The sequence below is a fragment of the Haplochromis burtoni genome, unplaced genomic scaffold (assembly GCF_018398535.1).
Source record: "Haplochromis burtoni strain Fernald_Lab_line unplaced genomic scaffold, NCSU_Asbu1 Contig_592, whole genome shotgun sequence".
NCBI classification, from domain to species: Eukaryota; Metazoa; Chordata; class Actinopteri; order Cichliformes; family Cichlidae; genus Haplochromis; species Haplochromis burtoni.
In genome coordinates, this window is record NW_024582953.1 from 47,605 (window position 1) to 64,893 (window position 17,289).

At 44.7% G+C, this 17,289-nt stretch overlaps 1 protein-coding gene across 1 annotated transcript; it reads left to right on the forward strand.

The window, feature by feature from the left end:
• Nucleotides 1-1,914: 1,914 nt before the first annotated feature.
• Nucleotides 1,915-16,890, forward strand: ezh2 (enhancer of zeste 2 polycomb repressive complex 2 subunit; the record flags this gene model as incomplete). Its single annotated transcript, XM_005948602.3, is given in 19 exon segments — nt 1,915-2,137; nt 6,056-6,179; nt 6,832-6,960; nt 7,049-7,168; nt 7,292-7,412; nt 8,701-8,880; nt 9,027-9,132; nt 11,288-11,451; nt 12,097-12,194; nt 12,272-12,515; nt 13,905-14,071; nt 14,182-14,317; nt 14,708-14,833; nt 14,916-15,094; nt 15,182-15,277; nt 15,646-15,727; nt 15,882-15,962; nt 16,038-16,122; nt 16,758-16,890. Coding segments are annotated over 18 exon segments (2,292 nt in total). The 3' UTR covers nt 16,819-16,890.
• Nucleotides 16,891-17,289: the final 399 nt, after the last annotated feature.

Below are 17,289 nucleotides of genomic sequence, written 5' to 3' on the forward strand. Positions count from 1 at the left end.
TCATCTGGGAAAGCTTGCCTCGGAGATGGTCTGGAAGGATGGTGTTGAAGGCAGAGCTGAAGTCCACAAACAGGATCCTGGCGTAGGTTCCTGGGGAGTCCAGATGCTGCAGGATGAAGTGTAGGGCCATGTTGATGGCGTCGTCTACAGACCTGTTGGCTCTATATGCAAACTGCAGGGGGTCCAGCAGGGGGGGCCGTGAGGGTCTTGAGATGGGAGAGAACTAGGCGCTCAAATGACTTCATGACCACAGATGTCAGAGCCAAATCTTATAAACAGTACATTTGCATAATGACTGAAAACCAGCCCACTGAAGGAACAATGGGCTGTTTATAAGATTTGGGGAAACCGCAGTCAGCTGAGACTGAAGACGTCACTTGGATGAAACGTTTCTCCCACAAAACTCTACGTCCAGATGAACAGAATTAACTTTTAAGTTAACTGAATTTAAACAGGCCTGGATCTGCACCACAGCGACCAACAGAGGGCGCTGTCGTACCACTCCTGACTTCATCATAAGTTCTTCTCTTGGCGCCCTATCATCTGCTTTCTCTAATCCTAAAAAGATAAAGTGAAGCTCTTTGAGACCTTCTCTATACTTCTCCATCACTCTCAAAGCAAACATCACATCTGTAGTTCTCTTTCTCAGCATGAAGTTATGTTGCTGCTCATTGATCACCACCTCTCTTCTTATTCTAGCTTCAACAACGTACCATTTCTTCATGGTATGGCTCAACAACATTATCCCTCTGTGGTTGCTACAGCTTTGCACATCAACCTTCTTCTTAAAAAACAATTCAAGTACATTTTTTCTCCATACCTCAGGTATCCTCTCACTCTCTCCAGGATTATTTTAAACCATCTAGTTAAAAAAGAATTGCACCACCCTCTCTCCTAACCATTTCCATCAGGTATGTCATCTGGACGACCTTTGCATTCTTCTGCCACTCTCTGTTTATCCTGTTTAACGTAACCTAGTATTCCAGTCTGCTTTCTTCATCTCCCTCCCTATTATTATTGTTTAAAAATCAATGCATTAAAACATTCTACATTTTATTTATTTTTTTGTACTAGTCTTAAAGATTTGAAATGATACATAATTGTTTTGTAATGACGTTTTTAATCTGTCGGCTGTGTTTTCTGTTTCCGCTGGCAGTGAATGCATCATGTGGACGTTCGCGAAGCGTCATCCAATCGCTGGTCGGAGGGGCGTGGCTAAATAAACTTGGAGACCCTTGCCCTTGCTGGCTGTGGCACTGGAGTCTCTCATTCATTCAATAAACCCGTTCAGCCGTCATGTTTCCTCGTTCTGGACACACTGAGACGCTCACACACCCGCTGAAACCTGAGATGCTCTGCACGAGACCACGCGCTGTCTGTCGCCTCTCCGCTGCCCTTAAGTCCATCGATAACCTTTTTTATATAAGTGTTTTAGTTTAGCCCCACGGCTGTGACAGCTGTCAGGCGTCAGAGACACCGCTTTGATCTCAAATGTGATGCATAAATATTATTAACTCAACTGTCAAAGTGTGTATTTGCATATTTTGTTTTTTCTTCCGTTGACAAGAGAGAACAAAGAGAAGCTGTCCACATGTCCCCGCCACAGGGCCCCCAGCTCAGCTCCACATTTCATTGGCTACACTTTTATATCATTCGACCTATCGCGTAGGACTCACTCAGGAAACCCTAACATCGGGTTCTGTGATTGGCCTAGACGTTTGGCGCCTCTTGAATCCGCCGCAGCCGTAGTGGGCGGTGAGGCGGAGGAGCAGTTTGAACAGGGTCGCTGTTGCCTAGGCGGAAACATTGAAATCCAAATAACTTTTTACAAGCAGGCTGACACCAAACGGTGCGACTGTCCCTCGCAGACGCACAGTTTCTGTGTCCTAACCAGCCTTGGAGCGAAGGAGCCGGTGTGAGTTATTTCATTTACCGGCTCTGGGTGCGTGAAGCCGGGTGTTGCGCGAGCTCGGTCGCTCCCTCCTCCTGAGTTAAACTGCTAGCTAGCCACCGAGCTAACGTTACAGCTAGCCGTAACACGGAGCGAGCTAATCTGCAGCACAAAGGACGACTTTGCCCGTGTTTGTCGCATCGATCCGGATCGCTCCGTTGGATGAGGCCAGAGGCTCGGGTGGAGGTGAGAGAAGCTGTCAGTGTCCGTGGCTGTGTTCACGGGGCTTTTGTTGTGGGCTGCTCTTTGTGCTCTTGGGCGCCTCAATCTTTGTTAACTCGCCAACTGTTAGCTAGCTCGCCGGGGTGCCGTGCCAATTCTTGTATCCCCGTAAATATTGACTAGCTTATAAAGAAGCCGTCGTTTTTTTTAAAATCACTCGGAGGAGGGTAATCATTCCGATGGATCCACCGTCCACTCGTGTTTTGGGACCTTTGTGAGCCTGTTTCTGGGCTAAGGGGAAGCACATTTTGAGGGGAGCCAAACTTGGCACGACATCCGCAAGCTATCGTTAGCTCGAAGCTAGCTCACAGAAAAAGGCTGGTACAGTTTTTTGATGTATAATTTTTAGTACCTCTCATTTAATTTTCTTTCGTTTTTTGTTCAAGCTTTTGAGGATTTTATTGTGAAACTGGGGCTGGAGGTGGTGGTAAAAGTAAGTGTCACCTTAAGTTAGGAGATTGTCACATTGATAAAAGTAAAAAAGCTTCCCTCTTGTTTGCCTATAAGCCTTGCGGGGGCGATATTCAACCACTTCCCTCACCATAAAACTCATAACATCGCCTAGACCAAAAAGAATAGAAGTTTGTGCCGCTGACACATGACAGGAAGCTTGAGTTTCACCTGTTAGTCAAAAGTCATCTTGAGTCATGTGGCAGGTTTTGGATGGAGCCCGACCTGTGCTGGGTTTGTGAGGGGAGACAAGCTTGGTAAGATGGTGGGGTTATTGTGCTGTTTATTTATAGGTGACAGTGGCTGCTGTTCATCCACAGACTACATAAAAGAATGATATACAGAACTGTGATAAATTAACTCCCCCTTTCACAATTTCTTCTTTTTTTCCATTTGTCACAGTTACTTATTTCAGGTCGTCAATACATTTTTATTGTTAGACAAAAGATAGCCTGAGTAAATAGAAAATGCATTTTGTAAATGAATAATAATAATAATGATTTAATTTATTAAGAGAAATAAATCTATACAAACCAAGCTGGTCCCTTGTGGAAAAAAGTAATTGCCCACTAAACCTAAAAACTTGATCTGCAACTCTTGAAGGTCAAATGTTTGCAGTGATTTATTTAAGTCAGGACTTTGACTAGGCCGCTCCAAAACATGTATTTTGGGTTTTTTTGAACCATTCATGATCATCATCATTAATTTATATAGCACTTTAAAAACACACCAAAGTGCTGAACAATACAACAATAAATAATAATAATATAGAAACTTGGCAAGACAATAAAATTAATAAGTGTCAGTCACCCACAGAGTTAAAAGCCAGAGATTAAAAATAGGTCTTCGATCTGGACTGAAAAACCGGCACTGATGTAACCTCTCTGATGTGAAGAGGAAGATTGTTCCAAAGCAACAGAGGTGGACTTGCTGGTGTGTTGGATCATTGTTCTGCTGCATAAACTAAGTGTCCTTCTCCTCCAGGATTTTCTGATAGAGCAGAATTTATGGTACCATTAATTATGGCAAATTGTCCAGGTCATAAAGCAGCCCCAGACCATCATTAATACTGCCACCTTGTTTGAATGTTGATAAGATGATCTTTTGATGATGTGCTGTTAGTTTGATGACAGATGTAACGGGAATCAAAGTTCTGGTTTTGTCTCATCAGTCCAGAATATTTTCATGAATTCTGAGCTCACCAGAGACAAGTGAGGCCTGCAGCTCTTTAGATGTTGTTCTGTTTTGTTTTGTTTTTTTCCTGTGACAACCTGGATGAGCTGCCAAGTAATTTGGAATAATTTTGGTAGGCCATGCACTCCTGGGAAAGTTCACTGCTGTTCCAAGTTTTCTCCATTTGTGGGTAATGGCTCTTACTGTTCTCGTGAGTCCCAAAGCATTAGAAATTTGTGTTCTTTTCCAGACTGGTAGATGTCTGTGACTTTGTTTTGCTGCTGTGTCTCTAGACTGTAGCGTGATGTGTTGTTTTTGGAGGTCTTTAGCCTCCTTCACTTTGACAAACAGGTTCTGTTTAAGTGATTTCTTGACTCAGGTTTGGGTGTGGCTAGTGAAAGTGATTGGGACTTTCCAAGAAATGTGATTATTCCCAGTTTGTTCATGACTTACAAGGGGGGCAGTTACCTTTTCTGTTCTGAGGTCAGTTTATAAGATTGTATAATTTGAAATTATTTTTGTAAAACACAGAGTTCACATTCTCTGGAACAAAAAGGGAGAGGAAGCATTCGGTTTGTCATCAGTTCAAAGTCTGCTTCCATGATGATGTGGGGGTCCACTCGTGCCTATGAAACTAGAAATATGAACGCTGAGTCCGGTGCTGAAGTGGCCTGCCTGCAGTCCAGACCTTTCTTACCATAATTCACTGATTTGTGCGTTTACAGCACAGAATAAGTCCAAACATGGGCAAACTAGTTTCCCAAAAAAAACGCTGTCAGCGTTAACACGGCTTGAACGCGGTCATCACAATTACAATCGTTAACGCTCTCAACACATCTGGAGCGCAGAATGAACAAAATTGGGACAAACTGCCGAAATGCGTTGACGGGGACATTTCAGGGATTTTGACTCAGTCTGGGATCCAGATGGGTTAATTGTTAAGCGTGTTAGTCATGATGACGGCGTGTTAGCGCTGACAGCACAAAAAAATATAAAGTCACCATTCTGGGATTTCTTTGGCTTTAAACTAGATGAAAGAGGTGAACCTAAGGATGGAACCAGACGTATAGTGTGAGCAAAGTACTCAAGCACGACTAACTTGCATGTACGTGTCCACCATCCGGCTGACTGTGCTAGGCTATCACCAGCTTCTGCAGCTCCATCAACAAGCATTTGGGCGCACTCTGAGGTGGGGGCATTTGCTCGCAGATGAAAGAGGGCGCGGTTAAAACGGCGCTATTATTTATTCATTTTTTTGCTGTTGACTGCTTCTATTAGCTCCATCATTATTAGCAAACTTAGTCATGGGTAAATAAATAAATAAATGGCTCTTGTAAAAACTTGGATCTGGTGCCCACTGAGGCTGAGCCCATCGTCAATAGTCCATATATTCGTCCAATCACCCAACCCTAATCCGTACGGGATTAAATTGACTCAGTGATAGTCTTGTTCCATTTTGTGCGCAAATCCAACCCTTAAATAAGGTTCTAATCGCCTGTTTAGATACTGATTATATGCATTACTGAGACGGTGCCTAATAATCTGTCCACGTTTTAAATACTAATAAGATACAGCAGTGAGTTTACTGTGTGAACATCCCAGCACATTTAACTTGTCCAAAGGGGCTTCAGTGTATCTCTCTTTATTTTCTGTGCTGTGAAATGTGTCAGGCCGGTTCAGTCGTCCACATCTCCACGACGGCCGTCTGTCACGTCTAATCTAAAGTGTGAGGTTTGAGTCAGAGACTCACGGTTACTGACTGACTGCCGGGCAGCAGATGGATCAACAGACGACTGCTGTCATTCACATGCAGTCATTAAAAGAAAGGATGAGAACGAGGACTTAGCAGAGGAGGTGCGAGGAAGTAATCCACCTGTGCTTGAATCTCTCCGGGGTTGGTACTTGAATGGTAACGTGAGATTGAACAGAAGGCATTTGAATGCTGGCAGCGAGGTTTCAGACGTTTGATTTGCAGCATCTCATTTTTACATCAGCTGTTGAAAGAAGGAAAATCGGAGGTTGGCTCCGATTGTTGGACTCAAGGTGAAGTTTATTATCTTAAGAAATGTATGTTTGGTTTGCATGTCTGGGGCACCAGATCCAAGTTTGGGTTGTGCCAAGAGGAACATTTTATTCCTAAATTATTAAATTATATAGATAAAGTGTTTTGGCCCCACAGTCCAGTCCAGAAAAGTGTGAAAATGTGAGACATGAAGGTGTCGTGTTCAGGATCCCTAATATCTTCCTGTCTGGCTGCAGGTGAATCATGGTGCTGACTGGGAAGCGTTCGGAGAAAGGCCCCGCCTGCTGGAAGAGGAGGGTGAAGTCTGAGTACATGAGGCTTCGGCAGCTGAAACGCTTCAGACGGGCCGACGAGGTCAAGGTTTGTTTACGCACTCACACACAGACGCACACAGCAGCGTTCATGCTGCAGTTATTAAGAGAAGTTGGGTCTGTTTGACTACAGTTTTTATTTTTTTAAGAGCACTAGCTGAGGTTGTTTTGGGGTAAAGAACAGATTTATTTATTCGCCCAAAGTTTTTAATCATGAAAGTGGAAACAGGAAGTGTCCCACGGTGTTTGGGCCGGTGATTGCTTTGACTGATTAGACCAGCCGGGGCTGTAAACTCTGTGATTGGCTCTCTGAGAGTTGTCCTATAAATGGTGTTAAAATGGAGAAGAGATGGTTATCAGGAGTCTGATGGATGACGGTGCTTTTGTCTCACTACGTAACGTTTTCAGTATTTTAAGTTGTTTTCACAGCAGCAGTTTCTCACAGATTTAGGTCTCGTTAGTGACGTTTTGGCTCCTTTAACCTTTTTCCGTCAGAAATTAAAATGAAAGCTGATCCAAATTAAAGTTTACGTAGCTGAAGGTCCATATAAAGGCTTCAGCACGTGCTGTTTATTTGCCAAAATGGTCACCTGGCTCACCTGCACAGGTACGATCTCTGCGGGTGGTAACACTGAGGGAGAGTGAAGCTGGCCCTGTGTTTTGTTCTGTGCACTGATATAAATTTCCTTTAACTGTCACAGAGCATGTTCAACAGCAACCGTCAGAAAATCATGGAGCGAACTGACATTTTGAACCAGGAGTGGAAAACCCGGCGAATCCAGCCCGTCCACATCATGACGTCGGTCAGCTCCTTACGAGGGACTCGAGAGGTGAGCGGTTGATACTGGTATCAAAAATAAAAATACTCTAAAGGCTCAGAGGGCGGTGTCCTGACTGTAACGCACGCTTCCTCTGCAGTGCACCGTGGAGAGCGGCTTCTCCGAGTTCCCTCGACAGGTCATCCCCCTGAAGACTCTGAACGCCGTGGCCTCGGTCCCGGTCATGTACTCCTGGTCGCCGCTACAGCAAAACTTCATGGTGCGTACAAAGCTTTAAAAGCTGCACGTTGTAAACAGCTGATGCTGGGATTCAGGACAGTATACTACAGTCACAGTGGCTGAGAAGCTGTGTGTGACGTTTGTTCTGGGTTTCCTCCTGCAGGTGGAGGATGAGACGGTGCTCCATAACATTCCCTACATGGGAGACGAGATCCTCGACCAGGACGGGACTTTCATCGAAGAGCTCATCAAGAACTATGACGGCAAAGTCCACGGAGACAGAGGTGAGGGTCAGTGGGCACAGGAGCAAATGGTCTGAGAGCCAAAGTAGTAATTAATGAAACTACATCTGATAATCAGTCTTCAGGCAGCAAAAACAGTTACTGAAATGTGACTAATCAGCTGATGGATCAAAGCGCTTTGTTTGTGGATCTTAATGTAAAGAGCAGAAAAATGGTTTAAAAACGACTGTACGGCAGCAGTTTGTCAGAACAAGAACAAGACAATAATTTCGAGTCGTACATGAACACAGGAGCCTCTAACTTTTCATCATTTTTTGTTGTGTTTGCATTTTTTTAACAGCTCATTTGCAGGATCTAGACCTAGCATGGCAACAGGAAAAACCATTTGAAATGCTGGCGTGTCTCCTCTCTGTTAGCATTAAGCTGCTTCCATAAACATATGGGTCATTTTGTTGAAGCAAAGTGTCTGTCAGGGTGGATGTTTGGCTTCTGGAGCCTTGTTAGCATTAGCCACCTTTTTCCTGAGAGCTCAACCTGCTGGAACCATACGATGGATTTTTCAGGTAGTCGGTCATCTGTACCATGTGTTAGCTGTGGTGTGTTAAACTTTGTGCACAGACTATGGATTAAGTTTCCTTCCTTTTCGTATGCACTCATTTCCCTATGAAAATGAGTTGCTACCAAGCATTGGTGCAGAAAATGAATATTTTGTGCGTAACATTGTCTGCAGTCACAGTGCCACTGCTCTGAGGAACAAAGTTGTTTTGGAATCAACATTTCACTTTGGATTCAGACTCGAAACAAATGTGCCGGTCAGAGTTTTCCATTAGGAATAAAATCAAAACTGAATTCAGGAAGTCTAGTAATGAACTTTTTCCACAATTACCTTCTGTAATCAGTTTTGGTTGTTTTCCATTACGATTGAGTATCACTTATGTGACAGATCGTTGCAGCTGAAAGTCCTGTGCTGCTCGGTGCTTGCATGGCTTCTTGTCAAACTCAGGCTCCTGTGTGGGCTCCAAAGTTTCTGAAAGAGAGATTTCTGAGTATGTGGGACAGAAAAAACTATCAGAGATTAAAAGTTTAATCAAAACTCTGCACAGCAGTTTGTAATGTGAGAGCTGATGCAGCACAGCTGTTTGCTGTCCTCCCTCAACATCTGAGAGAAACCGCAAAACCAGGAATGTGAACGTGCTCATGTGGTTGGTCAGTGTGGTGTCTCATCAGGAAAACAGTGCAATGAATATTTGCTTTGTATCGTCGTCTCAGTAGAAAGAGAAACGGCTCCTCTGCTGCTCTGTAAAACTATCCTGTGTGTTGTGTTTTGCAGAGTGTGGCTTCATCAACGACGAGATCTTCGTCGAGTTGGTCAACGCTCTGGCACAGTACAGTGACAACGAGGATGATGAGGAGGAGGAAGAGCAGGACTTTAAAGTGGACAAGATGGACGTGTGTGACGGCAAAGAGCACCCAGAGGAGCCCCGCAAGGACGGGCTTGTTAACAATGAGAGTAAGTCCTGAGATGTACTGCAGTTAGAAACGTGTAATAACCAATGAAGACGTGTTTGTGCTGACCTGCTGTAAGGGGGTAGCATTCACGCTGGTCCAGCTGACAGTTTTGTGTCCTGATGGAAAGCGTGTGTGTGTCGTCTCCAGGCCGAACCAACAATGACACCAGCAAGAAGTTTCCCTCTGACAAGATCTTTGAGGCCATCTCCTCCATGTTCCCCGACAAGGGCTCCCCCGAGGAGCTCAAAGAAAAGTCAGTGGGTTTGTGTGTGTGCGAGTGAGTCGGTGCTGTGACGATAACAGAGGAACTCATTCTAATATGTGTCATGAAAGAAGGTCAAAGAATTTATCCATGAACATAAAAAGCACCTGATTTCGAGTTGATCTCCTCTCGAGAGATTTCAAGAAGTCCTGTTTTGGCGCTTTGGTCAGATGGGACGAGGCGATGACTTTAAAGTGCGTGTTGACAGCAGGTGATCTCACTGGTGTTTGGAACTCAAAGTCCAGTTGGTGCTGAGATTGCTGCATGTTGTGTCACTGGAGACGATGAGTCCAGTCATTGCTCAGATGGACTCAGGCGTGATGTTGTCCTGGTGGTTGTTAATTTTGCCAGAACGTCAGATGTGTGCTTCCTACAGCCGCGGCTGTCTCATGTGTGAGCTAAAGAGGACACACACACACACACAGATGAGTGCTAATGTTGAGACAAACTGATGACGGCGTGCATCATTAAGGGCGATGCACGTTTTTGTACGAGGAAACATCAGGACAGGTCTGATTTCAGACTGTTTATGTCTTGGAAGCCTTTCAGGACCACTTTGATTCATTCTGTAAACACACAGACGTCATGAGCTGCTTTTAAAAAGATGTTTATCAGTAATACTGATGTTGTTCAGGATGATCCAGTATTTAAAATAACTGTTTAGCTGATGGTCTGTTCCATATTTTCTGTTTGTTTACTTGAATGTTGTTTATTTACTGTTCATGCCTCAGCAAACAGACTTTTAATTATAACAACATTAACCTGTTCTTAAGTGTTTAAAATGTTGATTACGATGTAAAATATATACAAAATATAAGAGCAGCAGTTGGTCTTATACGTACTTTAAAGTATTTGTACAATACTAAACTTGAGATTTGACTTAATTTCAATTTAATACTTCAAGACTTACCACAGAACCAAATCCACCAGAGCTTATATTTTACATGCTGTGGAGCCATTTTTGGGAGTAGTTCGAGTTGCTCTACCTCAGTACAACCATTATAACCAGATTCTAATAATATGATTGCACTAAGTCCATAGCAACTACAAAAATAGCCAAAAAGTGCAATGAACTACAAAAAAATTGAAAATCATTTTTACTTTTTTTTTTAAAACACATATTTCTTGTTAGAGAAAATTTTGCAATGCAAAAAGATAGTTATAGTTTGCAACCACAGGAAATGTGTTTTGAGTGTCTTCATAGTTTTATTTTTGAGCTACACCAATTTTTATATACTACAGGAAAAAGGAAATTTAATATAATAATGCAAATTTGCAAAAAAAAGCAGCGTGTGCAACAAAATAAACTATTTCCAGAACTCTTTGATGTTCTAATCATCCCAGAAACTACACAGAAAATCACCAGTATAGGCTTATAAGGCTCTGAAGGGGGAAACTGGCATAAGTTGTAAGTACAGTTCCTCCACTTTCATATGCAAAACCATTATTGTGCTAGCTTACGTGGTTGCACTTCTACCGCTTTAAAAAGAGTCGCACAAAATGAGCGGCCATAAAGGGTTAAACACATCACGTTAATTTGGATCAGTTCATAAATATAAAATCATTTTTCAGAAACATTTAAACCTCGTGCATGTGTTAGCTGGAGCATTAGTGCAGACTGGAGTCAGGCTCTTTTGTTTTGACCCACTTGGTACTAAACCAGAATATTTAGTGGCTGAACTTTGACTCACAGCTCCTCTGTTGTTGTGACAGCAAATCTCACAAAGTGTGTGTGTGTGCGTGTGCGTGTGTGTGTGCGCGCGTGTGCACTGTACTGCATTCATCAGTGTCTCTGCAGAGCTGTGGAGTACTTTAATAAACTTAATATCAACATCTGTTCATGTTAAATGTTATAGGAGGAGAGGGGGGCGGGTTTAAATCTGCTGTTTTGGTTTATGGATTTATATCTTTAACCTGACAGACTTTAGTTCTTGTGGGTGTGACTCTTAAATCCATTGTTACACAACACCAGGTGTTTCCTGTTTACGTTCAGGTCTCTGTGAGACAGTGTTACAGCACAGAGCAGCTTTACAGTGACAAACTGATGGGATGTTTTAACCTGATAAATCAGTGATGCGTGTTTGTCTCACTGCGTTCATCTGACTGAAGTAAATTTGATCTCTCGTGTGCGTGTTTGTATCCTCAGGTACAAGGAGCTGACTGAGCAGCAGCTGCCCGGCGCCCTGCCGCCTGAATGCACGCCGAACATCGACGGTCCGAACGCTCGCTCCGTGCAGCGCGAGCAGAGCCTGCACTCCTTCCACACTCTGTTCTGCAGACGCTGCTTCAAATACGACTGCTTCCTCCACCGTTAGTGCACAATAAATACACTTCACAGCAGTTCCTGGTTATACAGGCTGGACTGCTGCCTCAGACATCTGTGTAACTGTCACTGTGATGTGGTCACATCAGCCTGCAGAGTGACGTTATCACATCTGCAGCTCACCTTCATCAGTACTAATCAAACTTTCTCTGATATGTTTCCACCTGAAAACCAAGAAGTTCACTCTGTTCCCCAAAAGTTATCAAACCTTGTCTTTGGAGTTTTAATGAAATAAGAACTCTAACCTCACATAACTCGTAGTCCAGCCAGTTTTAAGAGTCTTGGGTATAAAAATGGCCTCAAAGCTTTCCATTAAAAATGTGACAGTCGTAAAATAACTTGTAATGATTCCTTTAGTTTGATCGTGTCAGTAAAGTAAAGAATAAAACATCACATCCTAAAAAGCATCGGCTCGACTCTGTGCTGATGGTGTTATAAACACTGCTCGACACGTCATGTGATCGACGCTGAAACGCCAGCAGCTTTTTTTGATATTTGCACCAACCTGAGTTTGTTTTTGTTGGCAGTGACAGCATGATATAAAATCTTTAAAGGTCGGAGTCTTTGCTTGTTTGACAGATGAGGCTGTTGAATTCCTAGAAGCACTCATCTCTCTCTCTCGTGTCTCTTAGCTTTCCATGCAACTCCCAACACGTACAAGCGCAAGAACTTGGAGAACCTGGTGGACAAAAACCCGTGTGGCGTCGACTGCTACATGGACCTGGTGCAGGCAAGTCGCTGCTTTTCTTTTAAACTGAAACAGAAAAGTTATAAAATATATTAACACTCTTCCTGTTGCTCCCTCAGGACGGCATGATGAGGGAGTACGCCACAGGCGTGGGAACCGAGCGGGCAAAGACGCCCTCCAAGCGTAACGGGGGCCGGCGCCGCGGTCGGCTGCCCAACAGCAACAGTAACAGCCGGCCCAGCACCCCCACGGTGTCCTCTGAAACCAAAGACACGGACAGCGACCGCGAGGGCAGCAAAGAGGACGAGCGAGACAACGACAAAGACGACGAGGACAAGAAGGACGAGACCACCAGCAGCTCAGGTGCAGATGGTAGAAGTTTAATGTTAACAGGGTTACAGACGTCCGTCTGCAGAGAAGACGCAGAGTCTCTGTTTGTCCATCAAACCTAACAGGAACGTTTCTGCCTGTGAAGCGCAGGCTTCAGAGCAGCGATGACCTCAGAGAGTCAATGAATCTGCCGACGCAGCAGCAGTTCTGTTTATTTTCATGAAGCTGTTAAAAAGCTGACATCACATCTCCTCCCTCGCCGTTCTAATTACAGCTCTGATGGGACATTAAGACTTCTGTTATGTCCCTTATTGTCTTTAATAGATCTTTGAAGGAATTGGCAGCAGAATTTAACGCTGGCGCACAGAGACAGCAGACTCCATCCAGAGAAACTTGATCTCTCAGGAATTCTTTTTCCTGGGAAGTTAAAGTTATTTCCTCTGAGGAGGGCGATTCCCAAACAGCAGGCACATTCATTTGATGCTAATTTAGGACTTTGGATGAATAAAAACCACCAGCTGGAGTAATCTCTGTTCCTGACTGTAACATTGCTGCTTCATCGAGACTTTAAAACTGTGATTAGCCCAGACTGTAGAAGAGATCCTGCTGCTCCTGTGAGGCTCTTTGAGTCGAGCATCTTCATCCGTGCAGTAACCTGCACCGTGCCTGCGGTTCACCGATGAGAGGCTGAACGCTGGAGCGATGCTCTTGGTACCAGCTGGGTCTTCCCCTCTGCGTGCAGCCCCCTTGTTGTGGGAGGTTTGTTTGACAGCACAGATCACAGATGATTGTTTGCACTTCAAAGCTGCTGCAGATAAAGTCACAAACACGCGATGTAAACAGCAGACGTGACGACAATAACGGCCTGGAGTTCATACAACGTTATGACACTCTCACTCTTTTCCTTCCTTCCTGTCATCACTGCACAAACTAGTTTGCAAGCAAAGCAACAGGCAGCAGCAGTGAGTCATACAGTGCAGGCACACGTGGTCATGTGACGCTTGTACTTCAATCATATTGGTGCACGGAGACATTTGAAGTATTTAAATTTAGGCTCAAAGAGATCGATTTGACCAGCAGTCACTGTGACATCAGTGTTTGTAATAAGAAGCCTTTTTGTTTTATTCATGGTTTTATCTAAAGATTATTTCTCTTGGCAGTCGAACTTTAGGTTGCACTGCTCGGCTGTTTATCTTCGATCCCTCGGAGATGTTTGTCCTTCTCAGGAAATTTACGCGAGCTCAGTTTCAGCCATGAGACCATCGCGCTCCTTGTTTTGTGACACAAACCTTTACCACTGCTGTCTGTTAGACCCTTCCCTGAAAGTAGGACCGTCGTTTATGACCTGTCAAGATCCTCACAAATGCAGGTTTATTTCCTGCGGCGTTGGAAACGTCCTCAGTGTTGATTTGATGTGTGCAGAGGGAAACTCGCGCTGTCAGACTCCCGTGAAGATGAAGCTGTCCGGTGAGGCCGAAGCGGTGGAGTGGAGCGGCGCTGAGGCGTCTCTCTTCAGAGTCCTCATCGGGACGTACTACGACAACTACTGCGCCATCGCGCGGCTCATAGGCACCAAGACTTGCAGACAGGTGAGCTGCCGGTTCATCGCACTCACCGCCGTCTGGTTCAGCTCGTCTTAACTGACCCTGGCTTCACGATCACACTCGGTCTAACTCGCCGTCTTTACCGGGTCCTGCAGGTTTACGAGTTCAGGGTCAAGGAGTCGGCCATCATCGCTCGCGCTCCCGCTGAAGACGAGGACACGCCGCCGAGGAAGAAGAAGAGGAAGCACAGACTGTGGGCTACTCACTGCCGCAAGATCCAGCTGAAGAAAGGTCAGAGGTCACAGCAGCACAAAAGTTTACAATAGTTTACATCTGCTGACACGTCTGTGAGATCAAGTCAAACTGGAAGTACTTTAATCCTGCTTTCTTTATAATGGTCAGCAGGGGGCGCCGTGTTACCTGTGCAGAAGCACAAACATTTTCCTCGTCTCTACTTTTTGTCATGTTTGCTCCCTTTAAAAGGAGAAATTATTCATTCATATTTGTTTTTGTTTTACGGTGTTCACACACAAAGAGTTTGTTGGTGGAAGGTTGGACAGTAAGGTTTAAACCAAAGGAAGATGGACGACTGGAAGCAAAGTTCGGGCGCTGATGCTGTTCAGAGAAATCACAAGCACACAACTCGCTCTGTTCTTAAACGCCACATCTGACCTCTTACAGATGGCTCATCCAATCACGTGTATAACTACCAGCCGTGTGACCACCCCCGTCAGCCCTGCGACTCCTCGTGTCCCTGCGTCACCGCGCAAAACTTCTGTGAGAAGTTCTGCCAGTGCAGCTCGGAGTGTAAGAACTTTTATTTTGAAAAACCAAGTAACCAATCTTCTTTGAGTGTGTTTTCACTGGTTTGCTTTTCCTGTGTTTGCAGGTCAGAACCGCTTCCCAGGCTGCCGCTGCAAAGCTCAGTGTAACACCAAGCAGTGCCCCTGCTACCTGGCAGTGAGGGAGTGCGACCCCGACCTCTGCCTGACCTGCGGCGCCGCCGACCACTGGGACAGCAAGAACGTGTCCTGCAAGAACTGCTCCATCCAGAGAGGCGCCAAGAAGGTAACACGTGCAGCTTTGAGTCATCGTTCACTAAAAACAAAACATTTCATTGTGAAATCAAACGTCTGATCTGTTCCCGTCCCTCAGCACCTCCTGCTCGCTCCGTCAGACGTGGCCGGCTGGGGCATCTTCATCAAAGAGCCGGTGCAGAAAAACGAGTTCATTTCGGAGTACTGTGGAGAGGTACGGCTGATTGATGGTGGTCGTTTAACCTGCTTTTTTAGACCTGGTTAGAAGTTGAAGAATCTTTGATCTGATGCTGCGATTCTCACTGTGGCCTCTGGTGGGCTGTGACGGTACTGCAAGAGGGCTGCCATCATTGCTTTATCATTTACCTGCATAAAGGAAGGTTTGGTGTCTGCAGAGGAAAACTGTATCCTGTTTTGTCTTATTGTTTTACATTGTAATGTGTTTTTGGGTGACTTCATTTACTAAAGTCAAGCTCCCCGCTGTGTGGAGCCATGTCCCAAAGGGCCGTGCACGTGCTGGAGTCACAGCTGAATAAATGTGCTCACAGCTGCGCGTTAAACGTCCAACACGTTCTGTTGCAGATCATCTCTCAGGACGAAGCCGACCGCAGAGGCAAAGTGTACGACAAATACATGTGCAGCTTCCTGTTCAACCTGAACAACGGTAAAACACAGCACGGATAACTATATCTGTTACATCTGAGGTCTTTCTTCTTTATTTTACTGCATTCAGCTCAAACACGTCTGATCTGCTGAATAAATGAATTCTTCCACTCTTGTTTTTGAGGATAAAGTCAGAAATGCTCTCTTCCTTCCAGACTTTGTTGTTGATGCCACGAGGAAAGGCAACAAGATCCGCTTCGCCAACCACTCGGTGAACCCGAACTGCTATGCAAAAGGTACAAAGACCAGGTCGCGGGAGCTTCCTGCTGCTTCCTGCCTCTCTGTGGTAACTCTGCTTCTCCTCTCTGCAGTGATGATGGTGAACGGCGATCACAGGATCGGGATCTTTGCCAAGAGAGCCATCCAGACCGGAGAGGAGCTCTTCTTCGACTACAGGTCAGTGAAGAAAAAGTCAAATCGCTGACTGAGAGAGTCCTGAGGTTTTATCTGAGTGACGATGGAGACGAGGCTGAGACCGTGTGATCATCGCTTTTTATTTAGATTAAGTCTGCATGAAAGTAGTTTTGCTGTGTTTGTGGTAAAACAGATCAGGGTCACATGGAGGTCTCAGCTGCAGAACAGCTCGGTTAATGTGCCTTCATCTACATACATCTCCTGCAGTCAGTGTCTCACTCAGAGCTCTTCGTGTTGTACTTTAAATGTCTTTGTATTGGAGGATTTGTTTAGTTTTGACTCTCATACAGACGCAGCTTTTGGTCTGTGTGCAAAGGTTCCCTGTCATCCAGGTCAGTCTGACTGTTTAAGGGTCACGTGATGACTCTGGATCTCCTCCAAGAGGTCAGGATGTTGAATAACCAGGAGTGCCGTCAGCCTTTGATGGCACTCGGTCAAAAGCAGTCAGATGAGAAGTTTAGCTGCTTCAACTCGAGTCCTAAAATTTTTTTTTGTCTGGCTTTTTTTGAAACCGTGTGTGCATATTAAGACTATTATTAAAAAAACGGTCAGTTTTTCTGCTTTTGTGTCTTATTAGCATCAGAAAACATTTCAAAGGTTTGTTTCCTGTTCCTCAGGTACAGCCAGGCCGACGCTCTGAAGTACGTCGGGATCGAGCGTGAGATGGAGATCGCCTGACCGGGACTTCCTGTGTTTTTCAGTGACACAAAGGCCTTACACACACACAAACAAACAAACAAACAAACAAACCACACCCTCACTTTCAGGAGACTCAGACGATTCGTCACAACGCCACAAAAGCTTCAGGAAAAACAAACCGGGGATATTTGAAGCTGATATTTGTTGTTGTCTGAGTTTTTGAGAAACTTGTCATGTTTTTTATCCTTTGATTTGTCGACAAATCTTCCTCTTTGGATTCATAAATCTTCCCTCTGCTGAAAGCGCACCGACAAAAAATATATAAATATCTGTTATCTGTCTCATCTTTGAGTAAAAACGTTCTGGAGAAAAAAAGCCCGACTGTTTTTAAAAGTTCTCAGTTCAAGCTTCAGGGACCAAAATCCTCCACCAGCCACTTTCACACCGCCGACCAGACTGTTTGTACTCCTCGTGTGTGTGTGTGTGTGTGCGTGCGTGCGTGTCTGTGTG